At 48.4% G+C, this 19,269-nt stretch overlaps 1 protein-coding gene across 2 annotated transcripts in view; it reads right to left on the minus strand.

Annotated features, from left to right (window-relative positions):
• Positions 1 to 1,881: 1,881 nt before the first annotated feature.
• The window catches only part of KIAA0319L (KIAA0319 like), a 34,845-nt gene continuing 17,457 nt past the window's right edge, over positions 1,882 to 19,269 (minus strand). Inside the window, exons 8-21 of one of the 2 annotated variants that reach the window (XM_074894588.1) lie at positions 17,998 to 18,090; positions 17,178 to 17,310; positions 15,883 to 16,111; positions 14,717 to 14,840; positions 14,024 to 14,156; positions 13,007 to 13,155; positions 12,556 to 12,707; positions 12,227 to 12,365; positions 11,730 to 11,889; positions 9,443 to 9,585; positions 8,346 to 8,468; positions 7,714 to 7,804; positions 7,268 to 7,359; positions 1,882 to 5,263 (exon numbers count right to left, since the gene is read on the minus strand). In XM_074894588.1, coding sequence (XP_074750689.1) covers positions 5,076 to 5,263; positions 7,268 to 7,359; positions 7,714 to 7,804; positions 8,346 to 8,468; positions 9,443 to 9,585; positions 11,730 to 11,889; positions 12,227 to 12,365; positions 12,556 to 12,707; positions 13,007 to 13,155; positions 14,024 to 14,156; positions 14,717 to 14,840; positions 15,883 to 16,111; positions 17,178 to 17,310; positions 17,998 to 18,090 — 1,949 coding nt within the window. In that variant the 3' untranslated portion in view covers positions 1,882 to 5,075. Of the gene's footprint in view, positions 5,264 to 7,267; positions 7,360 to 7,713; positions 7,805 to 8,345; positions 8,469 to 9,442; positions 9,586 to 9,674; positions 9,703 to 11,729; positions 11,890 to 12,226; positions 12,366 to 12,555; positions 12,708 to 13,006; positions 13,156 to 14,023; positions 14,157 to 14,716; positions 14,841 to 15,882; positions 16,112 to 17,177; positions 17,311 to 17,997; positions 18,091 to 19,269 lie in introns of those variants that run through there. The other variant, XM_074894590.1, reaches the window with a different exon arrangement.

Genomic DNA, 19,269 nt, shown 5'->3' on the forward strand with positions numbered 1-19,269 from the left:
AGCAGAAAGGGGTGAGAACATGTGTGGAGAGAAAAAACCCTGCTCCCTCCAAGGCTCCAGCAAGAGCCTTTTTCTTTTTTAACTCCTCCCAGCCCCGGGTGCTGCTTAGGGAGGGACAAGGGGAGCCGGGGAGCTCGGGGTTGTATCTGTGGCTACGCTGAGCTCCCTGGCTCGATCCCTGGCAGCACCGCAGTGCCAGGGGCCGCATCCATGTACCCCCTTCCCTCAGGAGCCCCGGGGCTTCCCCGAGGTGCTGAGCCACCGAAATGCCAGGGCAGGGGTGGGCAGAGTCCTTGAGCTGCTCTGCCCATCCCTGCCCTCCCTCGGCCGGGCAGGGAGCTCCTGCCACGCACAGCCCCCTGCCTCAGTTTCTCAAGCTGTAAAACTGCAACAAAACCCATTTCTTCTGAGATTTCTCTCAAATAATGAGCCTGGGGTTGCTCTGAGGCTCTAGACCAGCCGCAGACCCCCTCGGGGGAGGTGACGCAGCTGTAGGCGGGAGCAGCCGTTTGCCCTCGGGGCGCTGAGAAATTCCATCTCTCTGGCCGTGCTGCCCTGGGGCTGGTGCAAGCTTTCCTCCCCCCCCCAGAAGCTGAACCCCAAGAGTCCGCAGCTGGGGGACACGGGGCTCCCTTGCCCACAGCCACCACCTCCATCCCGCGCCACGAGCGAGCACTTGCTGGGTTTCCTCCCGCACCTCTGTGAGGAGCCAGCAAACGTTAAGCGCCGAGCAGAGGGAAAGGGCAGCCCTTGGGAGAGCTTCCCACCCGGACAGCAAGGGAACAGAAGGGAAAAACCAGCAGAGCTGGCTGCCACAAAGCAGAGAGCACGAACACAGGGGGCAGGGACCCAGCTGAGCACCAGCGGCAGAGGGGTGGCAGGCAGGAGCCTTCTGCAGCTTCGGATTTCCAAGTTTCTGTTGGGGGACAGTGGGGATACACCTGCCCTGATGCCAGGCAGAGCTGTGCTGCAGCCGCGGGAGCTCTTCGATGCCTGGAGAGGGGTGGGGCGGTTTTATTTTGAAGGCAGCTCCTGCCGCGCTCGTGGGCAGAGGCGGTGGGCTGGGGAGCCCAAGGGATTGGGCTTTTCAGGTCCTTCAGTGACACTGAGCAGGGTGAACTCCAGCACAACCCCGGGCCACGCGAGAGGTGCAGGGACAGAAGGGCAGCTCTGAAGGTGAGTCTCCTCCCTGCTCTGAAAAATCCATGTCTGGTGGTGCTGCCGGGTCCCTTCTGGCTGCCGTGGTGCTAAAGCACGTACCCTACAGCAGCCAGCCCCAGCGACAGGCTTCATCTCCTCCAGGGACTCCACTAATTAATAACTGTTCCTCTGCTGCATTAGGAGGTACTGTTATCCCAGGTGTGGGTGCAGCTTGAGCCCCGACGCTGCTGCTATTTCACTTTCCAGTGAAATCAAGCAGGAAGAGCCCTGGGGGGGTGGGGGACTCCATACCTGGTCAGCAGAGCCGGGGCAAGAGCCCTTGGGGGCTGAAAGCCGACTTTGAGTGGCAGAAGCTCACTGTGGTTGTGCTAAAGCAGGGGCAGATGAACAAACCAGGGGTCAACACGCAAGCGTGGGGCTGTAGAATGAGGCCTGGCCTCTCCTGCTCGCTGCGCAGAGGCTGCTGCACCGGCCGCAGAGCAAGGAGGGGACGTGGCTGGGTGTCAGGAGAGCTCTCGGCACTGCCGGGAGCTGCGCTGGCACCAGACCCCCACCGCACCCCACGGCGGCTGGAGCAGAGGCAGCGCCGCGTCCCGCAGCGCCTGCTGAGCCCCCACTGCCCGGCACCGGGCGAGGGAGGACTTCCCCTTCTTCCACAAAGAGCACAGCGGGCTTAGGAACCGTCCCGCAGCTGAGCCTGGAGAAAGAAGCAAGCTGAGCAGCAGCAAAACATCTTCCCTGTTTATTTGCAAGAAACATTTTGTTTAAAAAATTACTTTTAGTCTTGATCCAAGTAACACTGCAATCAACAAACATTGTTAAACCAAAGTTCAGAGAGCTTGGGCAGCCCCCGCTACACAGAAGAACGAAGAAAAGATTTAACAGCAAACTATTTTAAAAGTAGAACGCAACATTTGCCTGAAACATCTCAACCAGTGTTTGAAATCTGTTAAAGAAGAAACCAAAAATCAAGTGAAGCTGATGGTTCATCCAACAGATGTCTCAGCTTTTAACTTCCACACATGGGTAACTTGTAGCCAGTGCCTCTAATTGTGGAATCATAATGCATAGCAATGCAGAAACCTTCCCGAGCAAGGTCAGCCCTGGTGCTCGGGTAACAAACCAGCAGCGGTATCAGTGACGCCACGGGGGAGGAGGAGGAGGAGGAGAGGGTGGCAAGGGATTTCAAAATAACGCGTCGGCTCTACCCGCACACCGCGGGAGAGCTCTGCGTTAACGGGGCGCTAAAGCAGACGGGCCGTCCCGTCCCCTGGGGCAGAGGGTCCTGTGCTGGGCCAAAAGTTTCTGCCTTCAGCCTCGGAGGGTCTCCTCGCCTCCATCGGCTTCACAGGCCCTCGTGTTCCCGCGCGGGCAGCCGTGCGCAGGCGAGGGCTCAGCGGCACCAAGGGTTAACGCGGGGAGCGGGGAAGAGGCTGCGCAGGCAGGGAATACTAATGGGAGGCACAAGTCCAACGGGAGCTTGCGCTGTGCTCTGCCACAAACCTGCGCTCCGCGACGACAAACGAGCGAGGAAGCCGCCCTGACCGAGCCGCTGGGCGCGGAGGCCACGCCACAGCCCACCGCAAAATCCAGCCTGGGCAGCGCGCCTCAGCCCGAATCTTTGTTACCCCACAGCGAAATGTAAGGATGAAGAAAACAACCTCGGCTAAACGAAGGTGTTGGTGGTAACAGTTGCACAGATTTTAATTCCCTCTTCCCTAACAAGGAGCCAGGCCTGCCCTGAAGCACGCTCTGCAGCTGCCGTGAGCGGTAACGGGCCTCTGCAGCGACAACCTGATGGCTGAGCCCCCACACCCAGCCCCCATCCGCTGCCGGGGGGTCCCCCGGGAAGGGCAGGAGCAAAAGGCTCAAAAAGCACAAGCCACAAGAACCAGAACCAGCCAGAGTCCAACAGCTCTCCCCCAACAGCACAAACCGCTTCCAGGCACAGGCCCAGGACCACACTGGATCGATCCTTGCGGCTTCAAAACCTCATTCCCTCGTAGCCTGTTCTTCTTGCACCCAAACGCATCGAGGGTGGTGTCACCCCAGAGTTAAGCATCCGGCCGTGGTACAGCTGGGCTGGGCCGTGCCCCTCAGGGAGCATCGTGGTGTCAGCCCTCCCTGCGTGTGGTCCCCGGCGGGCTCGGAGGGAAGGAGCCGTGGTGACGGGAGGGGGAAGCCTGGCTGGGAGCACCAGTGAGACAGAAGCCGGAGGGTGGCCCGTGCCGTGACGCAGGCGAGCAAGAGGCAAACCCCGTGTGGGAGGGCAGGAGGGCAACGCCTCGGTACAAGAGAGCAGCTGGTGCCTGAGGAAGACAGCTGAATGCCCAGAAAAATAAACTTAGCAGCAGCCATGACTACATTCAGCGAGGGAACATTCCCTCGCATTCAATAGTGTTTAATCTTCATCTAGCTCAACACAAATCAGTAGTGCAGCAATATAAATACAACCGAGGAGGTTAAAGCCTTTTGGCTTTCATAGCTCAAAAAAAAAAAAAAAAAAGCCAATGAAACAAGTTTCCAGTTTTTAAATTAAACACAAAGAAAGGCAATAAACTGCCCACCCATCCACAGAGGAGCAGCAGCATCCTTTGTGCCAGCAAGAGGCTGGTTTCTGCCCGAGGCCAGGGGTGCAACTTGTGAGAGGAGCTGAGGGAGCGGGTGTGGGCCAGGACCCTGCACCCCTCCCGGAGCCCGGGCGGCAGAGCCCCATGGCTGGCACCCACCACGCGATGCCCTGGGCACCGAGTTCCCTCTCCCACTGGCCAAAGGACTCCACGCCTGTGCTCCACGCCGCGTCAAGCAGCACACAGGGTTCTGCGGCCCCAGCACCGTGAGGCCACTAAGCCACCAGCCAGAGGGAGCAGCCAGCTGCTGGGAACCAGAGATACCAGCCCCTGTTTGCCTGGGTTGTGCAAATTTTAAGGGAAAAGAAAAAAAAAAAAACCCCGAACCACAGTATATAGCGCTTTGTAACTGAGATATGGTTAATGTCCAGACTCACGGACGGCTTGGCGACCCACAGAAGGTGCTAGGGCTACTGAACATCATCTCACAGCTTTGGAATTAATTAAGCCAGATGTTAGACACGGGTACCAAAGGTGGGTGTCGCCGCCCGGCCCTGGTACCCAGCAGGAGAGCTCACTGCAGGAGGGGGGCTCCTAGCCCAGCCCCTTACCACAGACAGGTCAGCTTTTCACATCTGAACAGGCACCGTGTCCTCAACGCTCCCAAGTGAGAAAAGCCTGCCAGTGATTTAGGACAGCTACAAAACCCTCTCCTACCTGCAAGCTGATGGAGTGTGACCAGAGTGTTCAGATTCCCCCTCCTCTACACTCCAAAAGCAGCCAAGTGCATGTGAAAGGACAAGTCTAAATTAAAATAGTGCTTAAACCATTAGGGAAGGTGGGAGTGAAAGAGAAGAAAGCTGTTTGACAGCACAAGTAGCCCGTGGTAGGCTACTGGAGCCTGAAGGGAGCTCAGAGCACAGCTCAAAGCACAGCTTGAAGCACAGCCTTGACCTTCCTCCTCTGAGGAGCTCCCAAGGGAAGTGAGCTGGAAGTCCACGGGCGTTTCCTCCGCTGCAGTCTGAGGTGGGCTGGGAGGGTCCTGCACATTCACAGTCGCTCCGAGTGGTTCTGTCCTGCCGCTCTCCAGATGCCAGCTCTGTCTTTTCTGATGCTTCGCCCAGGGTTCACAGTTGCCTTCTCCTCCCTTCGATCTCCCTTGAAGTTCAAATTCAAGTACAACCAGTTTTAACTGAATGAAAAGAAACCCACAAAACCAAAGTTATTTTCTGTGAAACAAGTTAGCAGCGTTGTCCTAATCAAACTGGCCTCCAAAGGCCTGTGTAGGATAGGGACGGGAGTGGCCTTTCCCAGGGAGCTCCAGCAAAGGCCGCCTGAGGGGAGCTATAGGATTTCCTCCCTCTGGTTCTTGGGTTTGAGCATCACTTGACCATTGCGCAAGGAGCCGTTCTGGCTGCGGAGCAGTTTCCCTTTTTCACGGTCAGGCCACGTGAAGATGGCTTCATCGCTGTCCAGTTCAGACTCCGAGTGCATCAGGCTAGTGTTGAGGACCTGGGCTTTCTGTCTGCTGCCTTTGAAGGAGAGAGATTCCCAAGTTAAAAACACTTAATACTGGTCAACCACCTCACCTTACTCCACTCCCTCTTTAAATCTCCTTTCCCTACCACATCAGAGGGGCACCCTAATCAGACTTCCCTACTTATTCCTCCAAATGCTGAAGCCAAAGTGATCCTGTTTCAGATACTCTGGCAGGACAGATCACAACGACGCTTCAAGATAGTGCAAAGCACAACGAACAGGTAGGAAAGCAAATTCCGTTACCAGAAGGGACTGGGAGTATACACAGGAGCTTTGTCTCCCTGACCTTGCTCGGGGCATTGCCTAGAAAGCTCTCTGAGGGCCAAGGGCTGTAGTAAAGAGAATATGCAGGTGTGAGAGGGAAGATCGCTGTGTTCTTACTACCCTCCCTACTCTCATCTCTGCTCCTCTTGCCTGCAAGGGAAGAGAGATAAATTAGCAGGCTGAATTTAGATTAATGCATGAGGACGGGAGAGAGACATTTACTGATATTGTCAGCATAGGAAATATTTTAATTTAGCTTTTCCTTAATGGAGAAATGCAACATTTCCTCTGTTAGCAGAATGCTCCCTGGACATACCTAGCAGGGAAAAAGACTTTAGTCAGCAGCCAGCCTCGGAAGAAGCAAGATGAGTTCAGTTACCAGAGAGCAAATGGTTGAGGCACATTTGCTACAGACTGCAGAACAATGAGCTCTTTATTTAACAGTGGGGCTCCTCTGCGCGAGGTGACAGATGGTCAGATTAAAGCAGAGTTGGGTGCTGAGGGAGGAAAACACACCCGCTTTTTCTTCAAGGGTGTCTGTATTTGTGCAGTTGGGACAACCCGGTTTTCAGAGGCACTGTCTGATCAGCTGTCGCTGCAACGCCCTCCGACGCTGCTGTCGGGCACCGCTCATTTCGCTGGAACACCGTTAAATGGGATACTACTAGGACGAGCAGTTATTTTCCACTAGCAAACAAGGATCAGGGACTATTTTCCACACACAGTTAAAATAATCCCTCCTCTAAACAAAACCAGGACGCGCATTCTTATTTGAAACACATCTTCTGGCAGCTGAGGTGCTCCCCAGTGCTCAGAGGGGCTGTGCTTTGCACACACCCTCCCACGTTTCCCTCCTGGCCTGGCCAGTCAGGCAGCTCGGTTCAGGTATCAGATACAATCACAGCAAAAATGCTCCAGCCTGAAATAACTCAATGATCTTTGCAAAGCACCTGACAAGCCCTCTCTAGGACAGCAATGCGGACAGGAAAATGCTGGCTAAGAACACTGAAGACAAACGATCACCTTTCTGGGATGGGCCAATGGGCCTGTAGCCACACGGAGCACTGAGGACTTTATGGGTCTCCCTCCTAAGATAAGCATCTGCATCCTGGAAAGCTTAGAGGATGAGCTAAAATATGAAACATTCAGAGTCTGATGCTCACAAGGGCAAGAATGAATAAACTTATGAACAAGTCTTGTGGGGTGGGAGAGTAGGGGGCAGAAATAAACAACTCTCCAGTCCATGAGTGTTTTCAGGTTGCTTTCAGGTGTCCCTTTGCGTAGTAGCCAAAGTCGATCAGTTCAGTGAAATGCTCAGTGACACTGAATTCATGTTTTGCTGTAGAGCATGGCCAAGGAATTACATATCAGCAAGAAGCAAACTACCAGAACCCAGTGGAAAACTTTAGAGCAAGAGAAGTTATAGTCAAGACCCAGTTTTGGGTTTCCTAGATGAGGCTGGTCTGCACAGTTACGTGCATCCACTTACTACTTCAGTGACACGAAGTGGAGACATCAGGACCAGGCCAGTTTCAGCCCCGATTTCTAAAACAAAGAGTCACATAACTTGACTAAATACCCTCTATACCGATCTGAAACAAGCTCTTAGATCTTCTGAGACTTGTCTGTCAGTGCCTAACATCACGTTTGTTTCACTCTGTGATTTTAAGTCCGCTGAGGAAGAGTGTTCTTAGTCAGCATTCTGGAAACGTTTTATGCAAAGCATGTTTTACCTGCTTTGGGATTTGGTTTTAACTCCAGGCTTTCTTGATCCGTTGCATCCAAAATCTTGTATTTGCTTTTTCTTTTGGACTTTCCTTTTCGTCTAAAGGGGAAGAAAAGGAATTAAGAGGCAGGCCATTTCTTAAAAAGCTGCAGGAAAAAACAACTCTGATCTTCAAAAGCTAGAGTACTTGCTTATTTCAGATTATGTTCGTATCACAAAGGAAAACATTGAAAACTTTGCTTTAGTTGCACATTTACAGGCTAATCCAAATCTTACTTCTTAACTGAACCCAGAGTTCTAGGGCTTCAATGTTTCACTTGAAACACTGACAAAAACTAACATCCCAGGGCTAAGCATCGCCTGCTGGGGCGATGGGTTTGAACCTTTCACTTCCTAAGGCAGCTACTTGGCTCTGAAGCACTGATACAGTGGGGGTTACAGCCTCAGTCCCACCTCTTGCAACAGCAGATCACCATCCAGGATAAGATTCCAAAGGCAACCACAATGACGAAAGATGCAATGATCACATACAGCACACTCCACTCTGAAAGCAAAACACCCCAGAGATAAAGACGTTTTGGCACCTCATACAGTTGACAGTGTGCGCTTTAGATGACTGTTCTTGGGAAAGGAAAAGAAGGGCCTGACCCTTTGCAGAATTAGAGGCTAGTGTCCATCCCTGACAGCACCACTAACTCACCCATGGAAGCCAGAGGCTTGAGATCCAGTGTGCACACTCGCTGCACAAGGGCATTTTTCAATGTGTGCTGATTTATAAAATCTGCTTTCCTGCAGCAGGAAAGCCTCTGTAGGGGCACGAGAGAAAAGAGGCGTGATTTATACACTAAGAACAGACTCAACTCTTAGGGAGTGTTTGCTGAGGGGGTCTGAAGAGGAGCCGCTTCCCTATCAAGTCTCACCTGCCTAGAAGGTAACACGTAGTGAGACCAGGGCAGGGACTATCTCCTCGTGTGAGCATCAGGTCAGAGGTACTGGGAGAAAGCAGGTACCTGTTACTGCCCACCCCGGGTTTCAAACACCGTTTTCTTTCCAAAGACGAACAACCCCAAGGAGGTGGCACGTACCACAGTTGCTTTCGCCGTCCCCCATCTGCACCCTGACGAAGTTCTCCATCCAGAACGGGTCACAGACACAACGCTTGGTGAAGGAGTCGCAGCGTCCGTGCTCAGAGCAGTTCAGCTGACAGGCTAGGGACCAAAACCAGCAAGGTGAACTAAATGACTCGCACATGAGGCAAAAATGGGACAGTAGAGTTCAATTCGTCCAACCCCCGTAGGCTCCAACGTGAAGCCAGTCACTCTGTAGTTCACCCACAGCTGTACCCGTAAGCAGTAGGAAGTGCAAATGTAAGCACCTAGGCCTCATGCCAAACTGGAAAGCCTCACTTCACTAACAACGTAACACACACAACATGCTAAGAAAACGTTGCCTAGTCAATCATGATTTTGATATAAAAGTTACGGAATTTGTATATTTGTTAAGTAAACGTTTTTAAATAAGGTTTGACTTTCAAATTCAAACCTGGACTGTGAGACAGACAAGAAACAAATAGATCCTTTAAAGGGACCAAACAGAACTGAAGAGTGGCTTCTGAAGGCCACAAAATCGGGAAATCGTGAAAATAACGACATAATTCTAGTTTAAAATATGTAACTGATCAGCAAACGATCCTCACAGGATGGAGCTCTTAAAAGAATCACATTGCTAATGTAAAGTTGTAAAAAAAAAAAAAATAGAAGGGAAACATTTCCTTCAGAGTGATGTATGTGCTGCAGAGGAAATGAGTATGTTCACAGCTACTGAGATCTGTAGTTTTATTGTTTTCAGTATGACACTCGTGTCATTGGCTGTATTCCATTAACACCACATTTTAGTTTTATAAGTATCAATCTGCTTTTGATTTTGTGAATTCTTATCTTCCCAGCCACAAGTAACCATTTATATGAACAACGAGCAGACAGAATCAGCTGGTAAATAACTGATTCATGCATACTCTGACTCATTTTTCTGTTTCCCATTTACTAACACATGAAAGCTACTGGGGCGAGTGTGTGTGCGCGCACACAGGTGTTTTTAGCACACACGAAGGTCCTTATTCTGCAGGCACCTGAGAAGAAGGGAAAAGAGTACCACAGCTTGTACCACAGCGACTCTTACTTACTGACTGTGTTAATTTCCAGCGCCCGGAAGATGAGGAAGTCCGACTGTTGTTTCCGTAGTTCGTTTTTTAGCGTCCAGGCTACCTCTCGCCCTTTGAATATTTGATGGGGAGGCTGGTTCTGTACAAAAAACACCATCTTCGTGCTGCAAGTCAGACAAAAAATGTTATCTGCTGCTTCTCCAAACACCAGGTAGAGAGCCATTCTCCCCAGGTTGTCATTAGAGGGACTTACTCAGAATCTCAAATTTATTTGAAGACTTCTGGCTCCATTTTGAAAAAGCAATAATGGTAGACCTGGGCATACAGCAGAAACCCCTTCGGGACGTGTGGCCCATTGTAATTTCAAAGCTAGGACTGGACTGCTCCTGAGTTTGCTAATGCTTTGCTACCAAGCACATCTTGGCATGTTCACGCTAAGCACGCAAATCCCCAGACTTTAGGATCCCACCATTTTCATCATCTCCCTCCCTCACTGTGGGATCCTTAGACCTTACTACACATGGAACTTGGGGGCTCATTCAACGGCTCAGCACAGAGCTCCAACATCAGAGAAGACAGTGAAGGTTTACAGTCTTCTGCAAAACTTAGTTTGAATGCGCAAAGCGTTACAGCCAGAAAAAGCACAGGTGAGGAGTATACTGTATTCTGCATCTTTTATCGCACTAACTTTATGACAGAAGAACTGGCTCTTCCAGGCTTGCTAGCTTTGCAGAACCCTGCATGTCCTTCACACTCACAAAAGGATGCATGGATGTTTCAGATTTATTATCACCAGTGAGCCTATGAGTCAACAGGATATTAGTGAAGCCTTCAGAGTACGTGAAAAAAACAGCAGCTGGGGGAAAAAGATCTTTTTTAAACAGCACAAGTTACTTTGATAGTTGAGGCAAAAATGGGATCTTAAAGCCATCTGTCAGAAAATAATCTCTGCTCTTTTATAACACTTCCCACTCTTTTGTCTACTTAATAAACATATAAACAGATGAAGCATTAATTACAAGAATCCCTTACTTGCCTTACTCAGTGAAAAACAGTGGCAACCGGCCTGCTCACGGCAGAGATAGAAAGGTAACATTACCACAAAGTGCTGGCTCTTCTGTTCTGAGCTCTTCAGGTTTGCACAGACAATGAATTCTGATTTTACTGCTACAGCAGGCAACGTGGACACGAAGGAATCGATACATTACTGAACTCAGGAAAGTGTAAAGTATAACTGCAGATTTATTGCGGACTTGCTGCATGACTTTAAGCACATCCCTTAAATCTTTTTCAGTGCTTTATCTACCTTAAAACTCCTCCACTTCTAGTAAAAATTAAGTGCAATATTGCACTTATTTCAACAGATTACCACTCTGCCTGTGATAAGCTTGTTGCCATGCCACTCACATGCATGTTCAGGCATCCTCAAACACACCTACAGTAATGAGGGACTGTTGTTAGCACAGAGCTATGTGCAGCTGTTGCTGTGACAACACTACAGCACCAGTTGCTGAAGCTTTTTGCAGAACAGTGAATTTCCCAGAGCAGCCGTTTGTACAGAGGTGGAGAGCTGAACTCAATCAGGTACTTTGATGCCCAAGCAGTGTGGCCAGGATCCAGCTGGGCTGAACCATCCCTTGTAGGACTTGCTGGTCACTGCACTGGAGCTGAGCAACACTGTTCAGGCAGACAACATGAGCCTGGCCTGCAGCCCTGCCTGTAAGCAAACTCCCACTTGTTTAGAAGAGGCCAGCTGTAGTTTATTGTAAGCTAAATACCAGTCAAACCCAAGTTTTCCTTATCTCTTCACACAAAAATTATACTGGCTTTCAACATTTTATTTTACGTTAAACCGAAGCAGTTGTGCAGGCAATAAAGCTAATGTAAAACTACAAAGTTGGCATGCAGGACCACTGCACATCTCTGGTGTGGCATCAGTGTTTCACCAAACTACTCCTGTACCGAGCCCCATTAATTCTCCAGTTATAAACCACAGCTGAAGAACATCCTTCAGATAATCTTCACAATTTTCAAAACCAAGTAAGATTAGTTCTGATTTTACAGATTGGGGGAGGGGCAAAGACAGCAGCAGCAAACAGCTTTTGAGGCCAATCCACCATCTCCAGAGAAGAAAGATACCCAAGCCCTGCCTGCCAACCCACCTTCGCTGACCTGAGCAAGCAGGAATATCAATTTTAAGCAACAACTGCACACATTCCGATTGTCCAGTCTGCTTCCCAAAACAGCCCTCAGTTTACTAAACCCTCAAGCAATCCCCCTTCCACATACACTCACAGCCAAGCCCTACCTCTGCTCAGTGTACGGCTGGATCTTCTGCACAGTAATGTCCGAGTCGAGGACCCCCAGCAGAACGCCGATTTGTCGGATGAACATACCCTTCTGCCTCTCAGTCAGCTGGCTGACATTGACATCCAGAATTATCTCCACAAGGTTATTTTTTCTAGGATCTAGTGAGAATGTGGGTAATACAGATCTTTAGAACTTCTTTCTAACAGACTGGGTACAAGTCAGGTTTCTAGTATCTTTTCAGAATGTTTCTGCTTTAAACACAGCATCTCAGTGCAGGAAGGGATACAAGTCTATGACTTTCACAAGTAATGGCAAGCGGTAAGAGTCAGCCCCCAAGAACCACATGAAAATACAACCACATCCCCCCAGATTTTCAACTTTTACAGTTTTGAGCTGGACTAGACTACACATTTTAATCTCACTACACTGTATCCAGACAGAGGGCTTGTTAGTGCAGTGCAGGCAAATGTGGGACAGCACAAAACCCAGCCTCACCGGGTTTGACTTCCACTGTGGTCCTTTCCACATCACTCTCTCCTTTGGCATCTGTTACTCTGAGGTGGAATGTGTAGGTCCCTTCTACCAGATTGGACAGGAGGAGGACAGGATGGTGGTCTGAATTATTTAAGACTTCCTGGAAGGCAGAGAAAAATAAGTATCAGGAAACAAAGGATCAAACTAGCAGGACTTATCATCATACTTAAGGATATCACTACAGGGTAATGGGTGCAACAACGAGCTTTCCATTTCCTCAGGAGCTGTAAACGCTTCCTTTCACTGACTTTTGTGATGCTGCAGACTGCCATTTAAAAAAGAAACCTCACCCCAGCTGCAGGGCTCCCCTCGTCCCGGGTCCACAAGTAGCTGACAATTCCTTTATCATCAGAGGACTTCGATCCATCCAACTCGGCTGTATTTGTGGGCAAGGTGATGACAACATTACCAGCAATCTTTGCAACTGGTGGCTTGTTTATCTCTAAGGAAACAGAAAGAAAGCAGATGGAAAAAAAATCTACTGCATTAGATGCCCTGTAACCCAGAAATCGCTATCTAACCCTGGGGGGAAGAGAAGGGAAATTATGTACTGCAGGATTCAGCTGAAGGCACTGTTCCTCCAGAAAAGGGTAAATCCCTGGCTTAGAGAAGGCCATTTCAGTGCTTTCCACATTATTTTTCAGCCCTTCCTTCCTGTTACTGTGCCTCGGAACACAGGTTTTGCTGAACTGCTCAGAGACAACCTGTGTCTCAGGCAGCCCTGCTCACGGCTGGACATACCTTCTTTGACAATGACGTTGACCGAGCTTTGGCTCTGCAAGTTCCTCTCATCTTTAACTGTCAGAGTAAACTCGTATGTCCCAACTTGAAGGCCTGTTACAGTGGCAGTGCTGCTGTTGGCATTCTCCAGCTTGACACCGTCTGGGCCCCTAACCAAAGCACAGGAGGATCAGTTCAAACTTTGCACAGACCACAGGAGCCAGCCTCACACCAAACGGGAGGCTCAAGCTCAAGCAGAGTTTATGGGGTACAAACAGACAGTGGCCCAGAAATACAGAGGCCGTGACAAAAAACAAAATTGTTTTCTCCAGTTACAGCAATAAAATCAAAAGAGTAAGTGCAGCATTCAGAACAGAAAGCATAATTTCTGGTGGTTTAGTGTTTTCGTTATTTTTAAACTAGGGGAGCACTGATAACAGCATTTAAATAGGGTGTAAAAAAAGTGGTACTTTCAGCAAAATCAGCTCGTGAACTGCACAATAAGCCATTTCATTAAGAAAAGGTAGAGAGCAAAAATAGTTCATTCGTTTATAAGAGCTTTGCACAGACCTTGCATTAGCAAACAGAAAAAGCTACTGCAAGTTGCTCATAGGCTTTTTCCTGAATTCCCTAAAGCACTTCAGGGAATTCAGAGTCTGAAGGGAAGCATGACGATGAGAAGAGCACGGCCTCAGTCAAACATACTGCAAAAGCATCAAGTTCGAAGACCCTGCGGCTGTTTGATTACAAGAGTCAGTCAGCCAGACCACACGACACTGCTGCGAATCGAACATGGCTGCTCTCCTTGACAAGCCACAACCATGCTGAGAACAGGAATCAGGCCTCGGGAGGAAGGCAAAGCTATTTCTGCAGCTCTTCCAATTAAACATAAATCCTTGTCTCATTCTAGTCACTGGTGAAGCTTGTCAGGCCCAGTGTGACCAGGATTTAACACAAGGAAGATATGTGGAAGTGTGTCTTGTTTGAAATGAAAGACCCAAATACTTGCACAAGAACAGTCTGGAAGATGATACACACCGTGTTTTCTCCCAAAGAAAGGAGACTATCTTCTGGTCATCTGAGCTCTTGCTGCCATCTAGAGTGGTGCTGTCCACAGGAAGAGTCAATTCCTTATCTGGGCCAGCGTCCGCCTTTGGGGGCTTATTGTTCTCTGGAAAAGGATGCAATATTATTTTTCATACACATGCCATAAAAGGTGGAGCTTAAAACCCCAGCACTCAGAATCTTCTCTGTGATCCCCAGTATATTTCTTGCCCACTACCTCAACCTTGTATTCGGAGAAAGTGAGGTTAAAAGCAGTTAAGAGTTCAGATCAGTGCTTCATTCGCACATCTGCAATAAAATGAGAATGAAATCTTGGAGTTCTGACTTTTGCTCTCATTCTTCAAGTACCACTCCATTTTTCCTGCTCCTGTCCAGGACCTAGCACTGTGGGCAGGGACAGCTGCTTGGAAATACAATCCTGTTGTTGTGGTGGGATAATGTCAATTAGACTTTGCTGTGTAAAATAAGAGAATGGCCTAGAAAGGCAATATGCCTAGAAACTCTTACTCATTTATCAGTAATACACCAGTCTAGGAGGGTCCTAAATTAGGGCAGCTTTTCTGCAAGCAGCACAAAGCTATCACAGGACCTAGACTATGCTGAGAGATTGCTGCTTGCCTCTAACCCCTGGACTGGAAGTGGCAAAAGCAGCTCAAGGCAGCTTACCTGGCTGGACGATCACAGTGACCTCTGCAGTGGATTGGTGCCCAGCAGAGTCAGTCACTATTAGCTGGTAAGTGTAATCACCTTCTTGCATCGCAGAGAGCTGTAAGACTGGTGTCCTCACCCCCTTTGAGAAAACATATTCATGTATTAAAAAGAATCCTCACACAGATGATGACAGACCAGGGGACTCTGCAACTATTGTTAGCAGAGTCTAGGGGCTTCTTACTAACTCCCGCTATGGCCCAGAAGTCTGTGCCACTTCAGCATGCAAGGCTCACAGCTAAATTCATGCACAGCAACAAGGACACTGTTGTGGAACATAACAAGAGTAATGCCATACAGGTGTTCCAACCTCTAAGACTCAACTCAAGCAAAACCTCTGGGGAGCCCTGTGCAAATCATACACCTTGTGAACCTGATTCATGGACGTTCTTATTCCATAAATTTGACAGTAGTAATAATCTTCAAAAGAAAAATGATGACATGGAAACAAGTTCCAGCTTTTACTGTTTAGGACTGAGGAGTGTCTGGCCAGTATCGGCGGAGTTTAGACTCCAAGGTTCAACCCAAAAGATCCAGTCCCTTGTGTTTGCCCAGCTAAGGAAATGCATGACCACAATGGGTGTCCTGTGCATCTAAATACCATCCTGACTGATAGCTCCTAAAAGAGCACACAGTCTGGCTTCCACACCTGCTGAGAGCACTTAAGCATCCCTATTATACTGCCATTGATTTAGCCATCACTGATGTTCTGAGAAGTCAGCAACTGAGCAGAGAAAGAGCAACTTCCCTAGCAGCCACAAAGGTTAAAGTGAGATACGTGGGTGTGATCACGCTGTGCCGAGACCTGTTGTGTGGGACATCAGAATCCAAAGCCAACAAGTTACCGTCTCTCTCAATCCTCCATTCTTCAGCAGTATTTAAAACTGCATTGCTCAAGAAAGGAAACAGGCTGCCCATGAAAACCTGTGGCTAGATTGGTGCACCAGTTCTGCCACTAAGACAATACCAGCTTCATGTGGATTTAAAGTCCATATTTAATCATCAGATGCTGGCTCTGTAGGATTATGAGAAACATCTGCTAACGGTCAATTAAAAATAGTTTGTTATAGAAAAAAAGCCAGCTAGTGAGTAACCCAGGTTGAGTACCAGAGACCTGCACTGACCTGCATCTCCATCACTTTCCCTTTGCTGTTAGGGCTGAGCAGCCACTCGTAGCTGACAATGCTGTGATCATCGGTGCTCTGATTCCCGTAGAGGGTGATGGAGTTCTGAGGCAGGGTGATCACTTGGTTTGGGCCCGCATTTGCCACTGGAGGATAATCCACGGCTTTGTTCACAGTCAAGTTTGCAGTGGTAGAGTTGCTGGCACCATCCGAGTCCACTACTGTTAGACTGAAGAGGGGGGGAAAAAAAAGTGAAAGCAGTCATGATTATCAGAGCTGAATACAAAACACTGGCTGGAGTTAACTGAAAAAGAAGAGTTAGAAACTTAAGACACTTTTAAGGACAGGATAGTAATTTTTTTCAGAAGTGAAAAAAACCTATGGTTTGAGGCAACTGTGCTTTCTCTGGATAGAAACTTCCCCCAAATGCCCAATTATCAGCCTCAAAGTGATGCAAGAAATTCAACAGCCACATCCATCTCTCACTGGAAATCTACCAACTAGTTCCAAGACAAAACTGTACTAGTGAAAGATCATCAGCTTTCGTGACGGAAAAGACCTCCCTGAGCACGACACTGCCTCCTGCCAGGAGACGTTCGTTAACGCGGACACAGAAGTTCATTACCAATCCACAAGTGGCCTGACCACAGTACGTGGCCTCAGGTACCACAAACCAGAACTGCTTTTTGCTGAATCGAGGTCTGAACATCGATCTGATTCGTTCATATACCAACTGCCTAAGAGGAAAACAGTGTTCAGTTACAGGTACTCAGGTTTATTTTATTTTAAACAGATCTGCTGATGCAGTGCATGGACATCACACCAAAATACAGACCAAGGGAAAATCACAGAGCAAACGTTAAAGTAAAATCAGCTACATCTATTACTCAGGTACAGGCGTAAAACCATTAGGCTTCATTCACTTATATGAGACACGTTGCATTTAAAAACTGGATTTAAAGACTGCATTTCTTCCTAAGCCTTTACCCAAACAGTTTAGTTTTGACATTTCAAGAGACCTTTTGTAGCACTGGCAGACCATTCTGCTATCACCTTAAACCAGTGCTGCAACTTAAGAATAAGAAGTAGCTGGATAGCTTATCTCTTCTGAAGGGAAAAGCTGTGAAACTACCTGAAAGTGCAGGAGTGGAGAGAGAGAGTACATCACAGAATAGAGTTCTCTCCCTCTTGGTTTTTCTGTAGTTTTTTTTTTAAACCAGACTAATGCTTCAGGAATCTCATACATTTTACTCATAAGGGATGAGAACTGATTGACTCTTCTAGGTATAACCTACCTGAAGGTGTAATTCCCGGGTACCAGGTTGGTCAGTGTCAATATGGCAGTATCACTAGAAACCTTTTCCTCCCGCAAAGGACCCTTCAGTTCTTCCCAGTGATAGCTGACAATTTTATCATCATCAGTGCTTTCTGTTTCAATTACGGAAGAAAATGCACATACAAGGAGTTGGAAAATGCAGCTTCACAAACCCCAGATGTTCAGTGCACTATTTCAGTCCCGGGCTTAGAGGGCAAAGGCATTTTTGGTCCAAGCCCTGAGGTCTCTGCTATGCTCAGATACCCAGCTGTACGCTCTCCTCTACCCTGTTTCACAGGTATACTCAAACACCCTTAATCCCAGGTTTGTACATGTGCTGGCAGCAGACAAAAAAACCCCAAACCAAAACACTAACAAAATAATATTAGTTGGGGGTAAGACAACCTGAATGTATTTGAAGAAACTCCTGAAAAGCTCTAGTGCAGGCCAGGATCAGTAACAGTGGTGTTTGTTAGCTAACTAATATGTTTGAACCTTAACGGAAGAGGCCAATAATTTTGACTGACAGTAATTTTCTTTACTCTAAGCAGTCACCTCTAGAGCTTTTCCTTTTTTAGGCGACTGGCTTAGGCCAGTGCCCTTCAAAAGGGAAGATGGAAGAGGTGCTGTCATGGGCATATTCCCCTCTCCTGGCAAGAGAGGCTGAGTCTTTTTGCTGAAATGTGTTTGATAGTGTCACAGCCAGCTCCTCTTCAACTTTATCCCAAGGGCCAGCCCCAAACCAAACACACAGAAACCAGGCTTGTTAGACCACTGCATTTAAAACTGCAGGTACTCACGGCTGCCGTCAATAACAGTTGAAATGGTTGGCAGTGAAATCTCCTGGAACTGCGGGGACACGATGGCAACAGGAGGCTGATTCACCCGAGGCTCTGCAACAATAACCGAGCTGTTACAATGACATCTACAGGCAGATCACGATAAAAAGCCCTGGCCAAGGAACTCTGCAAAACGACTCTGCCTGTGTGCGCCAGGAGTAGCAGGGTACATATTACACGTCCTCTTCCCTCTCCCCAGCCCTGTCTACCCGCCAAGTCCTGCAGTCAGCGAGTCCAGGAGGAGTCCAAAGTGTGGAGTTGCTGTGCCACAGAGCTCCAAGACAGCCACTGATCCGACTGACTGCAGAGAGCTGCACAATCAACGACAGCGACTCGTGCTTTCAGCAAGTTATACACCAATTCGGGGAAACAGTGCTAACAAAGGGATTTAAAAAAGCAAGGAGGTGAACTGCCACCACACTAGTCCTCTGGAAATGGCTGCACTGCAGCAGTTCTCCCATACTGGGTCAAGCATTCAAGCACAGACCCTTCTAACAGGGCAGCACCTAAAGCTTCTTGCCAAAGTTTGGCTGCTGGTCTGAAAAATGAACGATTTTGATGCACGCTGCCAGCTGCAGATTCACTGCTTATAAGGAAATGATCAGCAACAGCATCCAGAAGGCCAGCCACACACTCTTGCTAATTTAGGGAGTGCAAGAGCACTTCTTTGCCCACAAAGGTTGTACAAAAAGTCTTGCTGAAGTGTGCAAAATAAAGGTTTTTTTGCATAAAGGGAGATGCAGAACCTGTGGTTGCCTCTTTACAGAGGCCATATAAAAGTGAGACCTGGTGAGACAGTCAGCACAAGCTACTGTATCTACACCAGCTCATCTGCAAACCACGTCTTACAGTAAGGAATGAGATTTGACTTAACCTGCCTGTGGTTGGGAATGACATTCTTTACTGGACAGGGAAGAAAAGAACCTCCAAGGGAGCTTCAAAGCTCTGGCTTCCCTTCATTTTTTGCTCCTGCTGCTCTAAGCTTTTTACCAGGTTACAGCTAGTTTTTATTGAAGCAGTGGCCTTCCAGGGTGAGGCACTTGCTGAGCGCTTTTGTATTAGTATTGCAGCTCTTTTTTTGAGTGGTCGGCCTGTGTGCAGTGCAGCAGAAATAGCTATGTGTATTAGTAATAGTTTCACATCTCAGGATATGACTTAATACACATACGTATATACCGAGTTCACAGCACAATGGATTTTCACTACGTTAAACCAGAGTCCACTCAAATAAGC

Source organism: Strix uralensis, chromosome 25, assembly GCF_047716275.1.
Source record: "Strix uralensis isolate ZFMK-TIS-50842 chromosome 25, bStrUra1, whole genome shotgun sequence".
NCBI lineage: Eukaryota > Metazoa > Chordata > Aves > Strigiformes > Strigidae > Strix > Strix uralensis.